The sequence below is a fragment of the Lissotriton helveticus genome, chromosome 8, assembly GCF_964261635.1.
Source record: "Lissotriton helveticus chromosome 8, aLisHel1.1, whole genome shotgun sequence".
Taxonomy (NCBI): domain Eukaryota; kingdom Metazoa; phylum Chordata; class Amphibia; order Caudata; family Salamandridae; genus Lissotriton; species Lissotriton helveticus.
The window spans coordinates 1183295848-1183312285 of record NC_136069.1 but is presented as its reverse complement, the minus strand read 5'-3'; the positions used below and the strand labels follow the sequence as shown (position 1 = coordinate 1183312285).

Below are 16438 nucleotides of genomic sequence, written 5' to 3'. Positions count from 1 at the left end.
CTCCCATCTTATTCCAACCTGTGGCTCTGATACGCTGAATGGCAGTGGTCTGCGATACTGTGCGCTTTGCTTTGTCTCAGGCATCTTTTGTCGTCATTTGTGCTATCTTTGTCTCTTTGTCTTCTTGCCCCTTTATTTCCTTTGTTTGTTAGTGTGTTGTAGTGATCTTGTCACTTTCCACTTCTCATTCCTTTTTTTTTTTTTCACTGGTTGCTGTTGTGTTGTGGGGATCTTTTTGTCCCTTTCCTCTTTTTTTCACCAGTTTTCCTTTATTTTATCTGTTTTCTTCTCTTGTTCTGTTCCTGCTGATGCTTTTCACCTCTTTTTTATTTTCGCCTGGCCTTGAAATGGCTGCCCTGCTATTCTTTATGTATTTCTTCCTTCCTGTCCTACACAAAAGGGCCGGCGTGAGATTTCGCGATCGAAATCTCGTGTTTCCTGTCCTTAAGATGGCCGCCTTGGTGTGTCCGTGCTGCTATTGGCCCTAGCTGCCTGGTTTCTTAATGGCCGCCGAGATTTGCTGTCTCGCGAGACCTCGCGCTTTGATTTTTCGAGCGCGGAGACCTCGCGCTGTTGCGCTGACGCTCTCCTTGCCGCGTTCAGCTGTTCTTTCGTTGGATGCTGTCGGGGTGGGCTCCCGTGTTGCTCCTTGCGTCTTTTCCTCGCTGCTTCTCCGCATCCAGGGAGGGCACCTGCTTTTCTTCAAAGATGCTCGTCCCGGACACGCGACGCGATGGTCCACGCGTTTGTCCATTCCCTTCATCGCCAGTTGTCGTATCTTGCTGGTGGGGCAGTCAATACACCAACCACAGGACAACAGGTTAGTGTATAATAGTTTCTTTATTTGCTTTACAGGAGCACGTCTCAGCACGTCCGTCCTCTGGTCAGTCCTGCCTTTCTCTGTCCACTTCCTGTCCCTAACAGGATGTGGTGTCCAGTGACCTGGTCACTGCCCTTGTGACCCACAGGGTCCTAGTGCCCTACGGTCAGTCGTCGCCCTAACGTCAGGTCACTACATGCTTGATCTCCCTAAGGCTGCCTGATATGATCCCCTAAAGGGAGAACCTACACTTTACCAACCAGTTTCCATAGTTACGTGGAAGTCAGAACCATTTCAATAATTTGTGAAAACAGTAAAGGTAGCCAACCATGAGTGCATTTCATTGCATATCACAACTAGGAGTGACGCCCCCTCCTAACTGTGATTCGGAATGAGTCGCAGAACTCCTTTTGCAAATCAGAATGACTTTACGACTTCCAAAACGGGTTTGATGTACTGTAATGCATTCTTTTGCACTGGCAAACCCTGCGATTTTGCTAATCACAAGGTTGATTACCTTAAAAGTGCTTTGTACATCAGGCACATAGCAGCCACGGCTGGTCCATTAGGGCTGAGGGGCCACGTCCCCTCACCTTTTGTCCCTCACGAACAGTGTCTGTCAGGCTGAGCAAAGGTCGGCCTGGCAGACACTGTTCATTTTCAGGTCAGGCAGCCAGAAGCTGGACATGAGCTAAATGTGCAGACTCCTGGCTGCCTGACCTGAACTTTACAGGACTGAGAATGTCACAGCTCCTGTGGGTGTGACCTCCTCAGCTCAGCAAAGGTCCTTGAGGCTCACCCCCTCAGTGACGAGGGCTAGCGGCACTCATTGCCTCGCACCTGGGTGCTTCAGTTTTAAGCACTGAAGCACCCATGGTCGAGTGTCAATCAGTGACACTTTGTCACAAAGTGAGGTGGGGTCAGAAGTCTCACTGACCCCATCACACTCTGTCCTAAGGTCTGTCAATGAGGGAAGGCAGCAGTCCCAAGCCATTTATTAATGTTTGGTGTGTGTATGTTTGAGTGTTTATTAACTAGTGCTGTGAATGGATGCATGTGTGTGTATGTGCGCGAGTGTGAGAATGCTTGATGTGTATGTGCGCGTGTGTCCTGTCCGCCCTACTCCCTCCTACAATTACCGCCATCCACTGCCAGCCTCTATCTTATTTTGGGATTCAAGACATTGTGGGCATCATTTATGAGGCCCTACCAGCACTTTTGCGCTGCCGGAAAGTCACTTTTTTGACATTCCGGTGGCGCAATATGCCACTGTCATATTTATAAGGCCACGTTACGTGGCTTTTCATGGTCTTATAAATATGTGCCCCTTTCACGCAGAAAACTGAGTGAAAGGGGCATTCCATGGGTGTTGCTGAGGGCATTCCCAGCAACATCCATTGCTTTTTGACACTGCCCAGATTTACGAGAAAAAAGGGAGCCAAAACAAGGCAAAACAAGGAGAAATATCTTGATTTCACCTCATTTTTCATCTTTCCAAAGCACACATAGAGAGAGGAAAAAACCTTTTGTGATTGTGTTTGTACAGGAAGGTTTCCCTTCCTGCACAAAAATAATCATCCCCGCAACGCAAGCACCCTTGCACAATGGTGCAAAGTTGCCTACGTTGGAGCACGGCAGCCCCTTGTGCGCCGGTGCAGGGGAAAAGGAAAGAATTGCGCCGTATCTAATTGATATGGCACATTCCTGCCCTTTTCTTTTGGCGTAGTGCAGAGCAGCAGCACGGCATGCTGTGCTACCCTACGGCAAAAAAAACATAAATGAGGCCCTCGACATTTAGTACTCCTTTGTCCAGCACTTCTCTCAAAACGATAAAGATACATTTGAAGGCTACATTCAGGAAGAGAGAAAGTCGGCAGCACACCAAAACTCTTTTGTGCAGTCCAGAACCTCAAATACAATGTTAATATGCCTTTTTTAATTTTTAAAAGAAAATATTCAATCATATTTTTTTAAGATGTTACTAAGCTTCCTTGAGCTCTTTGAAGGACTGTATCAAAACTTGAATAAATATTAACTTTTGTGGCGACCCTGCTGTAAGAGTGGATTGGAAATCCTATTCCCCTTAGCCTTTCTTTATAATGTAGCACAGCTAAAAGATCCCAAGCGTAAGAAAATGAGACGTGATGCTGAAAAGGCGGTGCTGATTATTACACTTTAAATCACCAATTCTTCATAATTTCCTAGCTGTATATTAAAATGTAATTTTAGTTAACACAACTGAGGTATATAAATAGTTTTATATGTGTATTCTCGAATGGGTTTTATCTAACCCAAGAGCTCACACTGTAGCGTCTGCCAAATGTATCCCTTACTGTGCAGCTCACACGTCTCCAGGCGTAAATGAAAAGCGTTCTATGATTTCACAAGTCGCTTTTTTGGTTATTCATCATGTGACAAAGTCTGTCAATTAGAGCTCACACCGATATCCCTGATTCAAAATAAATGTGAAACTTCTTCTAAGACACCTATTCATCAAGCCCAGTATACAGGTATGACAAACCAGTCCAAATTCCCCTACTATGATCCTCATAATTGGCCTAATAAATGTCTTCTAAGCGCCCTGTCAAACGCACATGAAGTAGGTTTTAAATACTATACCTTAACAAACGTGAGGGAGATTGAGGTTTCTTGGGGCAGGCGTACCTGTACGGACTAGAATCCATTTATGAACTCTGTGCAACAAGCATAAATGCCTATCTGGTATTGGGTCTCTGTTGTAATGAGGAGTACTTGAGATCATTCTTACTTAAAGTTTAAAATCAAGATCAACAAATTTACAATTACGTTTTGATGATAGAACTCATCAAAAGTATTCACATGGAAGAGTGCAATAATGTTGAACACCCAAAAAAAATCACAATTGAGGCATGATCAATCTTGCGCCAATAACTACAGACCCAGCCAAGGGCAAATGCTAGAGCCAGCAGGATTGCATGACCCTAGACTTTTTAGAAGGGAGACCCTACTTATAACAGTGATGACCATACACAAAATAAAGGCAAATATCTCCTGAATAGATGGGGTAATGGTGGACATTCAGGGTTTCATCGCTATGACTGAAACAATGGTAAGTCTGTCACTACATGAGCCGTAAGCAGCCATTCGAAAAGTTGAAAAAGAGGACAAGACAGTGGTTGCATGGAAAGTGTGTTGTGATCTCGATTTCTTGGCTGGAGAACAGAGTTGGGTATCAGAAGAATCCCTATACGACCCTCTGTGTTAGACTGCTGGGGGTGGAGCTCCTCCCCTGTTGTTGAAGATGTAAGATCATTGATCAAAAGATTTTTGAATGTCAGACCAGTGGAATTAATTAAGGTGACAAATCTGCACATAGAGGTCACAACTATAAGTAGCACAGCCGAGGCCGTGGTCCAGGTTGAGTTGTTAATTGACAATAACAGCAGGTGATAGCTAAGACTTATTTTATTTATTTATACTTATTTATTATTTGAAGGGTTTTATAGAGCGCTTCTAATCACCCAACGTTGGCCTCAGAGGGCTTTGAGTCTCAGAACAAATGGAAGGTGGCAGGCAGATGAGATGTGATTTCAGCACACTGATAGGGATACATCCAAAATAGGATTCTGACGGTATAGGTTCTGGGCACGAATGCAACCACGCCAATTTTAGGTATCAGACCACAATGTCTACAGTCATTGAAGAAGAGAGGAGCAACTACTAACCCAATGTCATGAAAAACAGGTGGGTCTCCGGATGCTTTTGGAACTAGCGGTAAATAAAAGCCGGCAATATACATAGGAACATTAATGGGCAGATTTACTAAGTGCTTGCTTTGCCCTTGCATAACGTAAGTCCTTAAGTTGGAGTTACTAAGCCATGCAAAGCCACCTTGTGTGGCTCTACGTGGTTTAGTATATCCAAAGTAACACAAGGAAGTGCCTATCGCTGCAGGAAGACGCTCTATGGGTGGAGTGTGGGGATTCCCATCCACCAAATGGCATTTATGATTCGTCCTTAATTGTGATGAATTGCTGTGTACATAGCTTATTTGCCACTTGGGTGTGATGTATGTGATACATAGACATTGTGTGCCTAGTTATGTATGTTAGAGAGGGAGAGACGGTAGTGGTGTATCCAAAAGGAAAAGACCGCACATTCACCATTAACAATTAGATATATGATCAGTGCTGGAAATGTAACAAAACTTCAATTACGAAGACGGAGTGCTGTACAGACCACTATCCCCCACTACCAAGAGAGATTTAATGACAATCAAAGATTGACCAGATACATATGAAACAAGAGGGTCAGATTTAGCACATTCCTAACATGTAAGTATACAGGGGCAGATTAATAAGTCTCCTGGTTGTTTCTCGATAAACAAAAGGTTTTCCAATAACATTAATGGTTGGACATCACAAATGAACAACGAAGTTCAGTTTCTCATGTTCTTTATTCAAAATTCCATAGGAGTAAGCTTGACAAAAAGACAGCCGACACGTGTTTCGTCAGTACTAGGGATAAGTACTAAAGACTTTTTCAAGGCTAGGCAGGATGAAGAATAACGTCATGTGTCACATAAGGGCTTGTCCAAACAAGAAGATATAAAATATGGAACCATATAAAAAGAAAATCCGAGAAGTCAAGTCATGGTCCAAGTATTGAAGAATATAGAATCAAAGCATCCTGGTCCAAGTGTCGTAATAAAGCACCTGGGAAGTTATAAAGGCACCTGCATACACCAAATGCAGGGCTCCCCCATGCGGATGTCGTGACCAAGTATGATCAATCAGGCCGGAGGATTAATCGTTGTATTAGTCAAATTGTCCTGATGGTGGATGCTGAGATTGTCGAGGGTGCAGTCCTGTGCTCACATGTAGGTGTGTGAGCTTATATAATGGACGTCCCTGGAAGAGTATTCCAATATACTGCAGCCAAGCCCCACTGTAGCGAGAAGCATGTAGAGTCCAGTCCGTGTAATAGCGGAATAAGTAAAACGCTACTTATTTCGCTATTACACGGACTGGAGGAGCCCTGCATTTGGTGTATGCAGGTGCCTTTATAACTTCCCAGGTGCTTTATTACGACACTTGGACCAGGATGCTTTGATTCTATATTCTTCAATACTTGGACCATGACTTGACTTCTCGGATTTTCTTTTTATATGGTTCCATATTTTATATCTTCTTGTTTGGACAAGCCCTTATGTGACACATGACGTTATTCTTCATCCTGCCTAGCCTTGAAAAAGTCTTTAGTACTTATCCCTAGTACTGACGAAACACGTGTCGGCTAGTTATGTATGTATTCATCATGTTTATCAAATATATTACTTACATATATGACTTGTATTAAGTGGATATCAAAATGCTGACACTATGCCCTTTGAGTATTCACATTCAACATAGTAAGACTAGTGTTTGTGGGCACTTCTTATATTATGCTACACAGGTTCAAATAGATTGTCTAATATTCATTTTTTATTTTAATTTCTTTAAGGAATAATGGGCCAGATTCATCAAACCAAAATCTGCTCGCAAAGGGCCAGATTCTGAGAATCTGGCCCTTTGCAAGCGGTATTTTTGCATTTGGGATGCATCATCCCAAATGCAAAAATCGCATTTTTAGAAATCGCTAAATTGCGATTAATTGCATTTAAGGAATCTCAATTTGAGATTCCTTAAATAAAATGCATGAAAGTTTCTAAAATAGCGAATTCGCTAATAGGGCACGCAAATTACCACAAAGTACAACTTCATGGTAATTTGCAAAAACTTTGAAAAATGCACTAAAGTGTATTTTTCAAAGTTCCATGTTGCGCACACACATGCCCTAAGGGCATGTGTGTGCGCAACATATGTGCACACATCAATTTCAGGGGTGCAACAGGGTGTCCTTTGGACACCCCTGCACCCTTGAAATCGCAATCTCAATTTGCGAAACGCTAATTGCGATTAGCAAATTGAGATTGTCTTCCCATTCATTCCTATGGGCCTCTAGGCCCATAGGAATGAATGGCGAGATATTCCTTAATTGCGAGTCGCAATTTGCGAGTCGCAATTAAGGAATTATTAGAAATCGCTATTTTTTTAGTGATTTCTTGATGCATAGCATTTTGCTATTCCTTAATAGCGAATCGGTATTTTTCGCTATTAAGGAATAGCAAAATGTGTTCTTGATGAATCTGGGGGTATATCTGGTATAATTTTCCCCGTTTTTTCGTAAATGCTCTGGTATACTACAATGCATATGTAAAGATCGCCGCCATTTGTTTTTTAAAACACCCAGTTAACCCTATATTCATTTTTATTATAGAAGTCACATATAAAGCATGGTTGTTATATAAAACGTGTAATCCATGAGTAAGGTGGATGCGGAAATGCATCAGGTTTTGTTGATGCTGAATTAAGAATAAACGTCATCGGATTTGCCATCTCTAAAGTGAACTGTCTCTTCGTGTGGAGTGGAGTGGATTTTATGAATACGTGTTCTCACACCCAGAAGTGCACCATCAATGTGAGGACTTGGAGGATTTGTGAGGATTGTTTGCTGTTATCAGCGTAAACATTGGAACACTGATAAACAGCTGCACACATTAAAATGCCATTCAAAGAAAGGAAAGTGAGCAAGAATGAGTCTTTTATATTTATTTCTGATGGGGCGAGAAACAATGTAACTCGGTTATACCAGACAGCAGCAAGAAAGATTGGCCTAAGAATATTCTGGTTGGGGTTTGTTCTTTAGAGATGTAATTTAAATATAGTTTCTTCTTCCTTCTGTTTTCTTGAGATTTGTGTGCTTGGATTAAAGAGCACAGTTTTGACCCATGTTTAGGTCTGATCTAATTCTTGTATACACTGCTGGGATTCTCAGGAGATTAAAATCACATGTAATCATTTGACAGTGGTTAATTCTTTCAATGATTAATGTAAAGGCTGACTCATAAGAATCTTGACCTGTATGTACTATCACATTTTCCCACAGATACAGAATAAGTAAAACCCTTTGATACATTAGCCCCCTTTCCTAACAAGTCACTAGTGATAGTAGTTCACCTCCCAAACACCCCAAGCTTTAAACTTTTCATTTAAAAGGTCCCTGTAAAAAGAGTGCTGTCACCATGCACATAAGAAAGTGGTGAAAATATGACGCAATACCTTCCACATAACAACAACATGCATAGCTGCAAGGTGTCCAATTGATATGTGTGATACCTTCAGCTAATCCTGTATTTTTACCCAATTGCACTTTACTGCTGGTGCTTTTGAGCCCATAGTAGCAATGCTTATAGGACAATTTTGAGTCCCCGAATGCAATGTGATGTGTGTTTAAAGGTCAGGAATGATTTAAAGTAAGACATTTGCCATGAGAACACTTGGTAGTTGTGAATGCCGGGAAACATCCTTTACAACGCAACTTTTACCACGCAGTGCCTTTACGACGCAACTTTTACAACGCAAACCATTACAACGCATTGCGCTGGGGGCGCTCTAGGATAGGGGATAGGTTTAATTTACTGTCCAACACCTTCCCTACTATCCACGGGGACTGGAGTTGGAATAGTAAATTAAACTATTCACTATCCAGCGCCCCAAAGCACTATGCGTTGTAATAGTATGCGTTGTAAAAACCGCGTTGTAAAAGCATGCGATGTAAAAGCATGCGTTGTAATGTCATACATCCGTGAATGCCCACACAACAGCTGCACCACCTTAAGTTAGTCAGGGAAAAAGTGCATAAAAACAGAGGTGAGCAAGCTTAACCCTTTCCATGCTCATGACGAGCTCAGCTCGTCATGCAGTGCACTGCTCCTGCGCTGATGACAAGGTGAGCTCGTCATGAACAATGGGAAATCATGGAATGCAGCACCCAGCGGGAATTGCCTTAGCACCAATGTGGTTAAAGCATCAGGTTTCAGGGCCTTTGAATGCAAGGCTACAAATTAATCTGGTGTAATTGAATATTTTAAAGGTTCCACACAGTACTATGCTGTTGGTTGTGGTTGATCCCCCTTGCAATGTCATAATATTAAATAAGGAGTAGGTGAATGACCCCCAACTGGGTTCAGGAATTTGCTTTTGAAAATACTTGACTATAGCACTATTATTTTTTAATCCATTAATAGTCCGGTAAACCAGACAGAGTCCTCACAGAGTGAGTTTGAAAGTTAATGATATGTCAGGTGAGAGAGGATAATGAGATGTGAGTGTGAGGGAAATGCACATACTTTCTATGCTAAGCAGTCTAACATAAGTCCATTGGCCAAACTACCAATTGGAAGACACTACATACCCTACATTACGTCTCCTTTAAATTAAATGTGTACTTCATAAAAATCACTGTAAAAAATATATTTTTTGTAAACATTTGAAAAACACATTTTGTTTTTGCTTTTAGGGGTTAGACGGCTGAATAAACATTGATAAGCACTGATTTCAAAAGGTTATAAAAGCACTGACAAAACACCACTGAACGCCACAAAAAAATAAACACTGAAAACAGGACACGCTAATTATATTCCTGCTTTCTCTGAATGGCTGAGCCCCTGCTGGGCATGTGGCCTGATCTCTGCTGGCATTGTGTGAATGCACGACTCCTTGCTAGGCCTGTTTCAAGCAGTGTAATGCAGGTTCCAGAGTTTGATCTGTCCTTCCCCAGCTCCATGCTGGGATTAGATCTGAGGTTGTGGTTGCTCTTCTGGTAGTTTTTATTGAAGGATGTGTATTCTCCACACCACACTCTATCAGGACAGGATATGGCCCTTCCTCTATGTGTACCCTGCTGTACTTGAGGCTGGTGTGTACTTGATCTGTGTGCATTGCTGGTGGCCCATTTTCTGGAAGAGGGGTGAGCATCTATATCTGTCACTCTCTGGGCTTCTCTCCTGTGGTGGCATACTGAGTCCTGGCATTTGTGTAGTGGGTGCTTCCTGTGGGGCATTCAGGTTTTTTTTACACTTGGGCAACCTGTTCTTCCAGACTGAGTGTTCCCTTTTTGTTTGATGATCATTGCTCTAGTGCCTTGTTAGTGACTACTGGTCCTGCTTCTGGCTCCACTTTAGTTTGTTTTTGGTCCCTAGCTTAAACCAGTATGGTCTGTGGTCTCCTTCAGAGTGCAGGTGGTGTCAGTTTGTGATTCTTCCCTTCTGATCCTATGGGTGCTTGGTGATGCCGTTATTTTGGGCCGTATCTCTTGTCTTGGATCTGGGCATTCACGTTTGGCACTCCTGTCTCTCCCAGAACCCCCCAAACCCTTCCCCAGGCCTTGAGAGTGGGAGTTAGTGATGGTGTCACCCCTGGGCTTTCATTTGTTCCTGGAATGAGGTGTGCCTATTATGCTGGAAGTTGTTCATGCTGCTGCCGTTTGGTCCTTTTTGGCACTCATTCCCCGTGTCACTAGCTAAGGGCTCCTTGACTTGCAGCTGCCTTTTGCTTCTTTGTCTCTTCTGTCACCTTTTGTGGGTCACTATTGCGTTTTTTATGCTAGCCCAGTTTAAGTCATGTACACAACGGACCCTGTCTGCATTGGGGTCCAGATACACTAACACATTGTGCGTAGTTTACATCACAAAAGTAATGCAAGTCAAGCACAAAATGTTTTGTTGGGGTTTATTTTTTAACTCAAATCCTGATTTGCGTTGGAAAGTTGCCTCCAATAAAGCAAAACAACGCTAAACACTACTTTGCACTACTTTACATCAAGGGGAGTTCCATGGGTGGTGCATGGGAATTCCCATGCACCACCCATGGGTTTGGACTAAAATTCCTATCAACTAACATTGGTAGACTGGGATTTGCAACCGAAACGTAAGCATTCTCGAGGCATGCTCAACAGTGGAGCAACATGTAAAACTCTCCACATTTTTCCTACTTTCATGTGTGCTGCACTGTACAGCACACTATAAAGTGGGAAAATTATTAAAGCATCTTTTTTTTAATAGAAGGATACCCTTCCAGTACTAAACCTATGCTTGTCAGAAGGCACACACTCTTGTACTATGGCGTAAGGCTGTCTGTGTTGCTGCAAGGCATCCAAACGTGTGCCAGCACCTTTAGCGGCTGGCATGCCTCGAGATTACGTTAAAACATTTTTTTTATTAAATCAACTTACCTGCGAGCGTGACATTCTCCTCCTGGTCTTCTCTCCTCGTGGAAGGCAGGCAGGCTCCAAACTCCCTTCACCAATCCTAGTGCTGCTCTCACCAGCATGAGAGCAGTGCTAGGATTGGTGGGAGAAGCTTCATTCGGCACTCCACAGCACTCTGGAGGATTTGTCTCTCTCTAACCGTCGCAATAGGGCCAGCCAAAATGCCAAGCGCAGTTTAACCCCTCCCACGCTTATGACGGAACCGCTCTGTCACGCCCCTCGGGTGGGCTGCGCGGTGCGGATTCCGCGCCTGCGCTAGACGTTCTATTGAGCGGGCGGGGCCATGACGGAACCGCTCCGTCACAAGCACTGCCCGCCCGAGGGGCGTGACGGAGCGGTTCCGTCATAAGTGTCGGAGCGCCGCGTGCCCCCCCCCGCCCCTTAGGGGGTTAAACTGAAAGTGCCTTGCTCTCTCTGCTGCTGTCATTCAGCAGCAACCCCACCCAGTCCTGAGGCTCTGTTCGGGATGGGGTGAAGAAAAATGAAATGGTAATGAATTAACTTCATTACCATTTTATTTTTCTCTCTAGGGACATTTCAGTGGGGCGACGATCTTCCGCTCATACGGAGGAGCTGCCCGTGCGACGGTTGGACAGGGACAGAGGAAAAGAGTGCTTTACCTTAGTAGATACGGCGCTTTTTTCCTCTCAACCCTTTGACGCAACGAGTTCTGCCAAAAGTTTGTAAATCGGATGTATGTCATCATAACGCATGCTTTTACTACGCATGCCTTTACAACGCAGGTTTTACAACGCAAGTCTTTATAACGACTTCCGTTGGGGGGGCGCTGAATAGTGGAATAGTTTAATTTACTATTCCAACTCCATTCCCCGTGGATAGTAGGGAAGGTTTTGGATAGTAAATTAAACTATTCCCTATCCTGCAGCGCCCCCCAGCGCAATTTGTTGTAATGACTTTCGTTGTAAAACCTGCGTTGTAGAGGTACTGCGTAGTGAAAGTTGCGTCGTAAAGGATGTTTCCCTTGTAAATCTGATCATAATTTTCCTGCTTTGGTTTCGCCTATGACTGCAACAACAGCATTGCTGCCAGCGCATCAGGACTAACTGGTTATTAGTTTAATTTAATGTGGGGATGAATATTTTGTTTAATAAGAGTTTTTGGAGAAGTAAATTACAGGGTATTTTTTTTTTTTAAAGAAAAAAAATCTGTAAATTTTTTTTCTCAAAAGAAAAACCTTGGAGATACTGCATGTAACCGTTGGTATATTTGTCACCAGACAGCCCATTAAACTTGCTATATTATGTTGTTGGGGTCAACCTGTGTATAGATGTCTGCAAGTCTAGCAACCAGCAACTGTAGGCTTCACTTCACCACAATAAATTCAGAGTTGTGCCTATGATGTGATTAATTCGAGCTTTAGGCGCCTCACGAAAGACTTTGCTCTCAAATGAATGTTACTCTGCCGCTTCCCAGTTGAAGCCGGAGAGACACGAAATAGCCGAGCCGCGGTGCCGAAGGGAGTCGGAGACAGTCCCCTGCTTATTTACCACAGAGAGGCTCCTGCGGGGCTTGTCTCTATGAGGCATAATTGAATAAAGGTATCTGTAGGGAAACCCCAGGGACAAGAGAAACAAAAAGGTAACCGGCGCTAAAGACCTGTCGTTAAGGCTCCGCGATGTTAAAAAAAGAAATATTATTTTCAGTGCCCGGGCGTGTTTTAATAGTGCAGCGGTGTGAGCAACATTTACACCGAACACTGAAAGTACAAGCATACAGTAAACCATCATTTTAAGCGCCACTTAAGTAACAGGCGTTTTCATTAGCCACCTCAGTGGTCCTCGTTCTAGCCATCCAGGAAGTGGTCCTTGCCTGGGTTCACACCTGCGGCCTGATAGTTATGTCCATGAATAGAAACGTAAACTACTGGGATGACTTAGCTTCACTCTTCAGCACTTTGTCAGCGTATACACAGCAAACAGCCATAGTATGTTACTTTCCGATGGCCATTCTGAACATATGCCTGTAAATAGAGAACTGTGTCCATTGTAGGTCCAGAAGAGCCTGGCCAATGCCTGACTTTGCGAGGGTAAACAACCTTTACAACGCAACTTTTACATCGCAGAGCCTTTACAACGCAACCATTACAACGCAAACTATTACAACGCATTGCTCTGGGGGGCGCTCTAGGATAGGGAATAGGTTAATTTACTATCCATTAACCTTCCCTAGTGTCCACGGGGACTGGAGTTGGAATAGTAAATTCAACTATTCACTATCCAGCACCCCAAAGCACTATGCGTTGTAATGGACTGCGTTGTAATACTTGCGTTGTAAAGGCATGCGATGTAAAAGCATGCGTTGTAATGTCATACATCCCTTTGCGAGTTCCACAGAAAACGGATGTGCAGTTAACCTCAACAGAACTCACCTGGACAGTCGGTGTGTATCCTGAAAATCTGGTATTCATTTTGCCCTCCTCGGCCTTCTCTAGACACCCACTAACTCTTTTAATGTATTTTTAATTATACTGTTACTTAAAAACATTCCAGTTTAGATCACATTCATGAATGCAGGCAAAAAAATAAAAGCACCATTTTAAATGATTCACAGATGGTACCAGCTCGGATGACATTCAAACATTCACACTAGGCCTAAGCAGAGCCCCATCAAAACTTTAGGAGAGGAATTTCAAAGCAAATTCCATACAAGTAATTAGACGGTTTCTTAATAACGGGTCGTCAGTTCTCAAACTCTACAAGGTGGTCTGCGTGCATTGTGTCCCCCCCTACTAAAAGAGGCTTCTTTAAAGGGCTATTTTTGTTCTGAAAAAGAAAAGTGTCCTACTTTGTGATCCACCCCATGAGTTTGGGCACCGGCCATTGAGCGTCACTCAGTCACTTGAGAGTTTGCCAATGGGGTAAAGAGGGGAAGTCGTGTGCCCTCTGTGAGTGTGACCCCCATAGCTTGAAGTCAGGAGCAGGGCTGGGCTGGCACTAAAGGGCACTGGGTATGTTTTTATGTTATAAAAACAATAAAAAAAATATTGGAATAAAAAAAAAGAAAGGTGGTCAGGGGATGGTTTCAATGCTAGATTAGAAGAATCATCCACAAAGCCGGCTCTGGTGACGCGGAACACATTTTCATACTTATCAGTTGTTCAGGTGAGAAATATTAATACTGTCTAGGCAAAAGTTCCACCTCATCGGTACTAGTTTAACATCTTAATATAGCAGTTCCACTAAAAAGGGGCCCGGTTAAATTTTGACTAAGGTCTTCCACCACAGGGCAACACACCTAGCACTTCTTTACAAACTTTTAAACTGTTTGAGCTACAAATATGAAATATGCAATTTATACTTCAGATGATCGATATAAGGCAAGTGTGGCACGCTCATAATTAGGCAAAACATGCAAAACTCCAAAATCCCATAGGCCTTGGAAATGGATGTGTTTGGCCCACCACATTCGCTTGCTTAGGTCAATATAGGCTGGTATTAAAACATTTTCCAGGACTTCTTCTACCTTTCAGTTCAGCCCAGTCGAGAGGAGGTTGTATAGAGGTGAGTTCTGTTTTTTCCACAACATGCCCCCTCCCCCTCCCTGTCTTTCACCCTACGACGGCGCTCCAGCGGATTACCGTCCTGACAGATTCGCAAAAAGATGCCGTTGACCAGGGAACTTAATAGGGGAACTTGAGCCCGGCCAGGGGGCATCACACACTTCAGGCTGAATATTTCCACTGCACCATACACTGCAGTTGAACAATGGCCTGATGACAGGAACTTGGAGGACATGGGGTGAGCCGGCAGATGACATAATTGTGCAGGATGAGCAAAGACTGGCGCCCTAAAAGGACCGGCCAGCATTATTACTTTGGGGAAAAAGCAGTTTCAAGAAGGAATAGATCACCACTACTGTGTGCACAAAGGTTCTCTCAGTGGCTGCAGCCACCCAGTTCCAAAAAACACACACCCGCGTCAGCAATGTCTGCCCGTAGAGACGGGAAACCACAAGTATATATATAAAAATAAAATAAGGCAAGCCCACTGTACCACCAACCTTGGCCCAGCACTTACAGGGCGAACATATGCTCCCTGCCAAGCCCCTAGCAAGGCAAGCCGCTCTATACTCTTAAGAAAAATGCAATAGTCACAACCTAGCTCCTTCTAACGTCGCTATGTTTATAATAACACAACTAGTTGCCAGTAAATCCCACAGGTGTAGACTGCAGAAGGCGTCGAGCGAGGATTACGGTTCGGCTGTGGGCGCTGCGACTCTCTTAAATAGATTCTGTAAATATTGCCCTGTATTTAAAAAAAATGCAGGAAGGGAGGAACCAGACACAATGGCTCAAAGGCCTCTTTAAACTACATGCAGCTTTACAATGAACGAGAGAGAGAAAAACGGAAAGCAGGAAAAAGAAACATTTGCTGAGCAGACTCTAGCTGGACCAAACATTCCACTTGAGGAAAAGCAATGCTATACACACCTGGTGTTTAAGTGGCAAGAGACAATTCAGCGTCGTGCCCATCATTTAGGTGAAAGCTCTAAATCCTGGGAAATGTCGAGAGATAATGACACCTGCATTGCCCCAAAATGTACAGTTTTAGTGCAGATTGCGAAAAATAAATTCCACTAAAAACATTGCCACAAGTTTTAACTAACTGATGTGTGTTTTGTCGCCACCGGGCATTTACTGGGGCCGGGGTCATCACTACGCATTATCCTGGTCTTGGTGAGATACCACCGCATCACGCAACTGCGTTTTTAGCATTAATGTAAGGTACACATGTTACCGCGCACTTCAGCCATTAACGCCACAACCGAAATGTATTTGTTTATGTTGTGTGCTATGTAGGTGATGAATATCATTACTCTGTGCTGTTGCCCTATGTGGTAGAACTTCGGGTCACATGGGCATTCTCAACATGAAGGCAAATAATTAAGACATGAAAGTTAGCCTGCTTTAAACAGGTGCCACAGACAATGACTTTACATGTGGAGCGGTACCAGCGTGGCTCACCTTTCTCCGATTTCTTGGCTTGGCTCTCTGTCACCACAGACGTGCCGCATCCCATGGCGTCTTCTTCCTGCAGGCCAGGGGCTCCAGCATCCAGCGCCTGCTCTCCTCCAGGCGTGCAGCGCTGCGAGTCGGTCCCCTCCACAGACAGCGCTGGCTTCACTCCCCTCTCCAGGTGCTGCCGGCCACTTCTGGCACACCCACTAATGAGAGAGAGGGAGGGTGGGAGGGGAAAGGAGGGCAGAGACTGGTTAGCAGCTTGTGGTTTCTAAGGCAGTGTTCAGAAGGAATCGTTAAGGCGTGCCTCTAGGTTCCATATGATGCGCTAACCCCAGCCTTCCTACAGTCACCAAGGCTGATGGATCATGTCCAAAATGATGTGCGAGCAGCTGAGGGCCTGCATTACATCATGTTTGACTGCACTTCAGGGGAATAGCTAGGAATATTGAGCTACACCGTGCAAAACTGTAACTGTACATCCAAGGGCGTAGATCCAGGGGGGTGTTTGG

At 43.9% G+C, this 16438-nt stretch overlaps 1 protein-coding gene across 1 annotated transcript in view; it reads right to left on the bottom strand.

Moving 5' to 3' along the window:
• The window catches only part of PPEF1 (protein phosphatase with EF-hand domain 1), a 387937-nt gene extending 371880 nt beyond the window's left edge, over positions 1-16057 (bottom strand). Inside the window, exon 1 of the mRNA XM_078656153.1 lies at positions 15933-16057. Coding sequence (XP_078512279.1) covers positions 15933-15987 — 55 coding nt within the window. The 5' untranslated portion in view covers positions 15988-16057. The remainder of the gene's footprint in view (positions 1-15932) is intronic.
• Between the last annotated feature and the right edge of the window lie 381 nt (positions 16058-16438).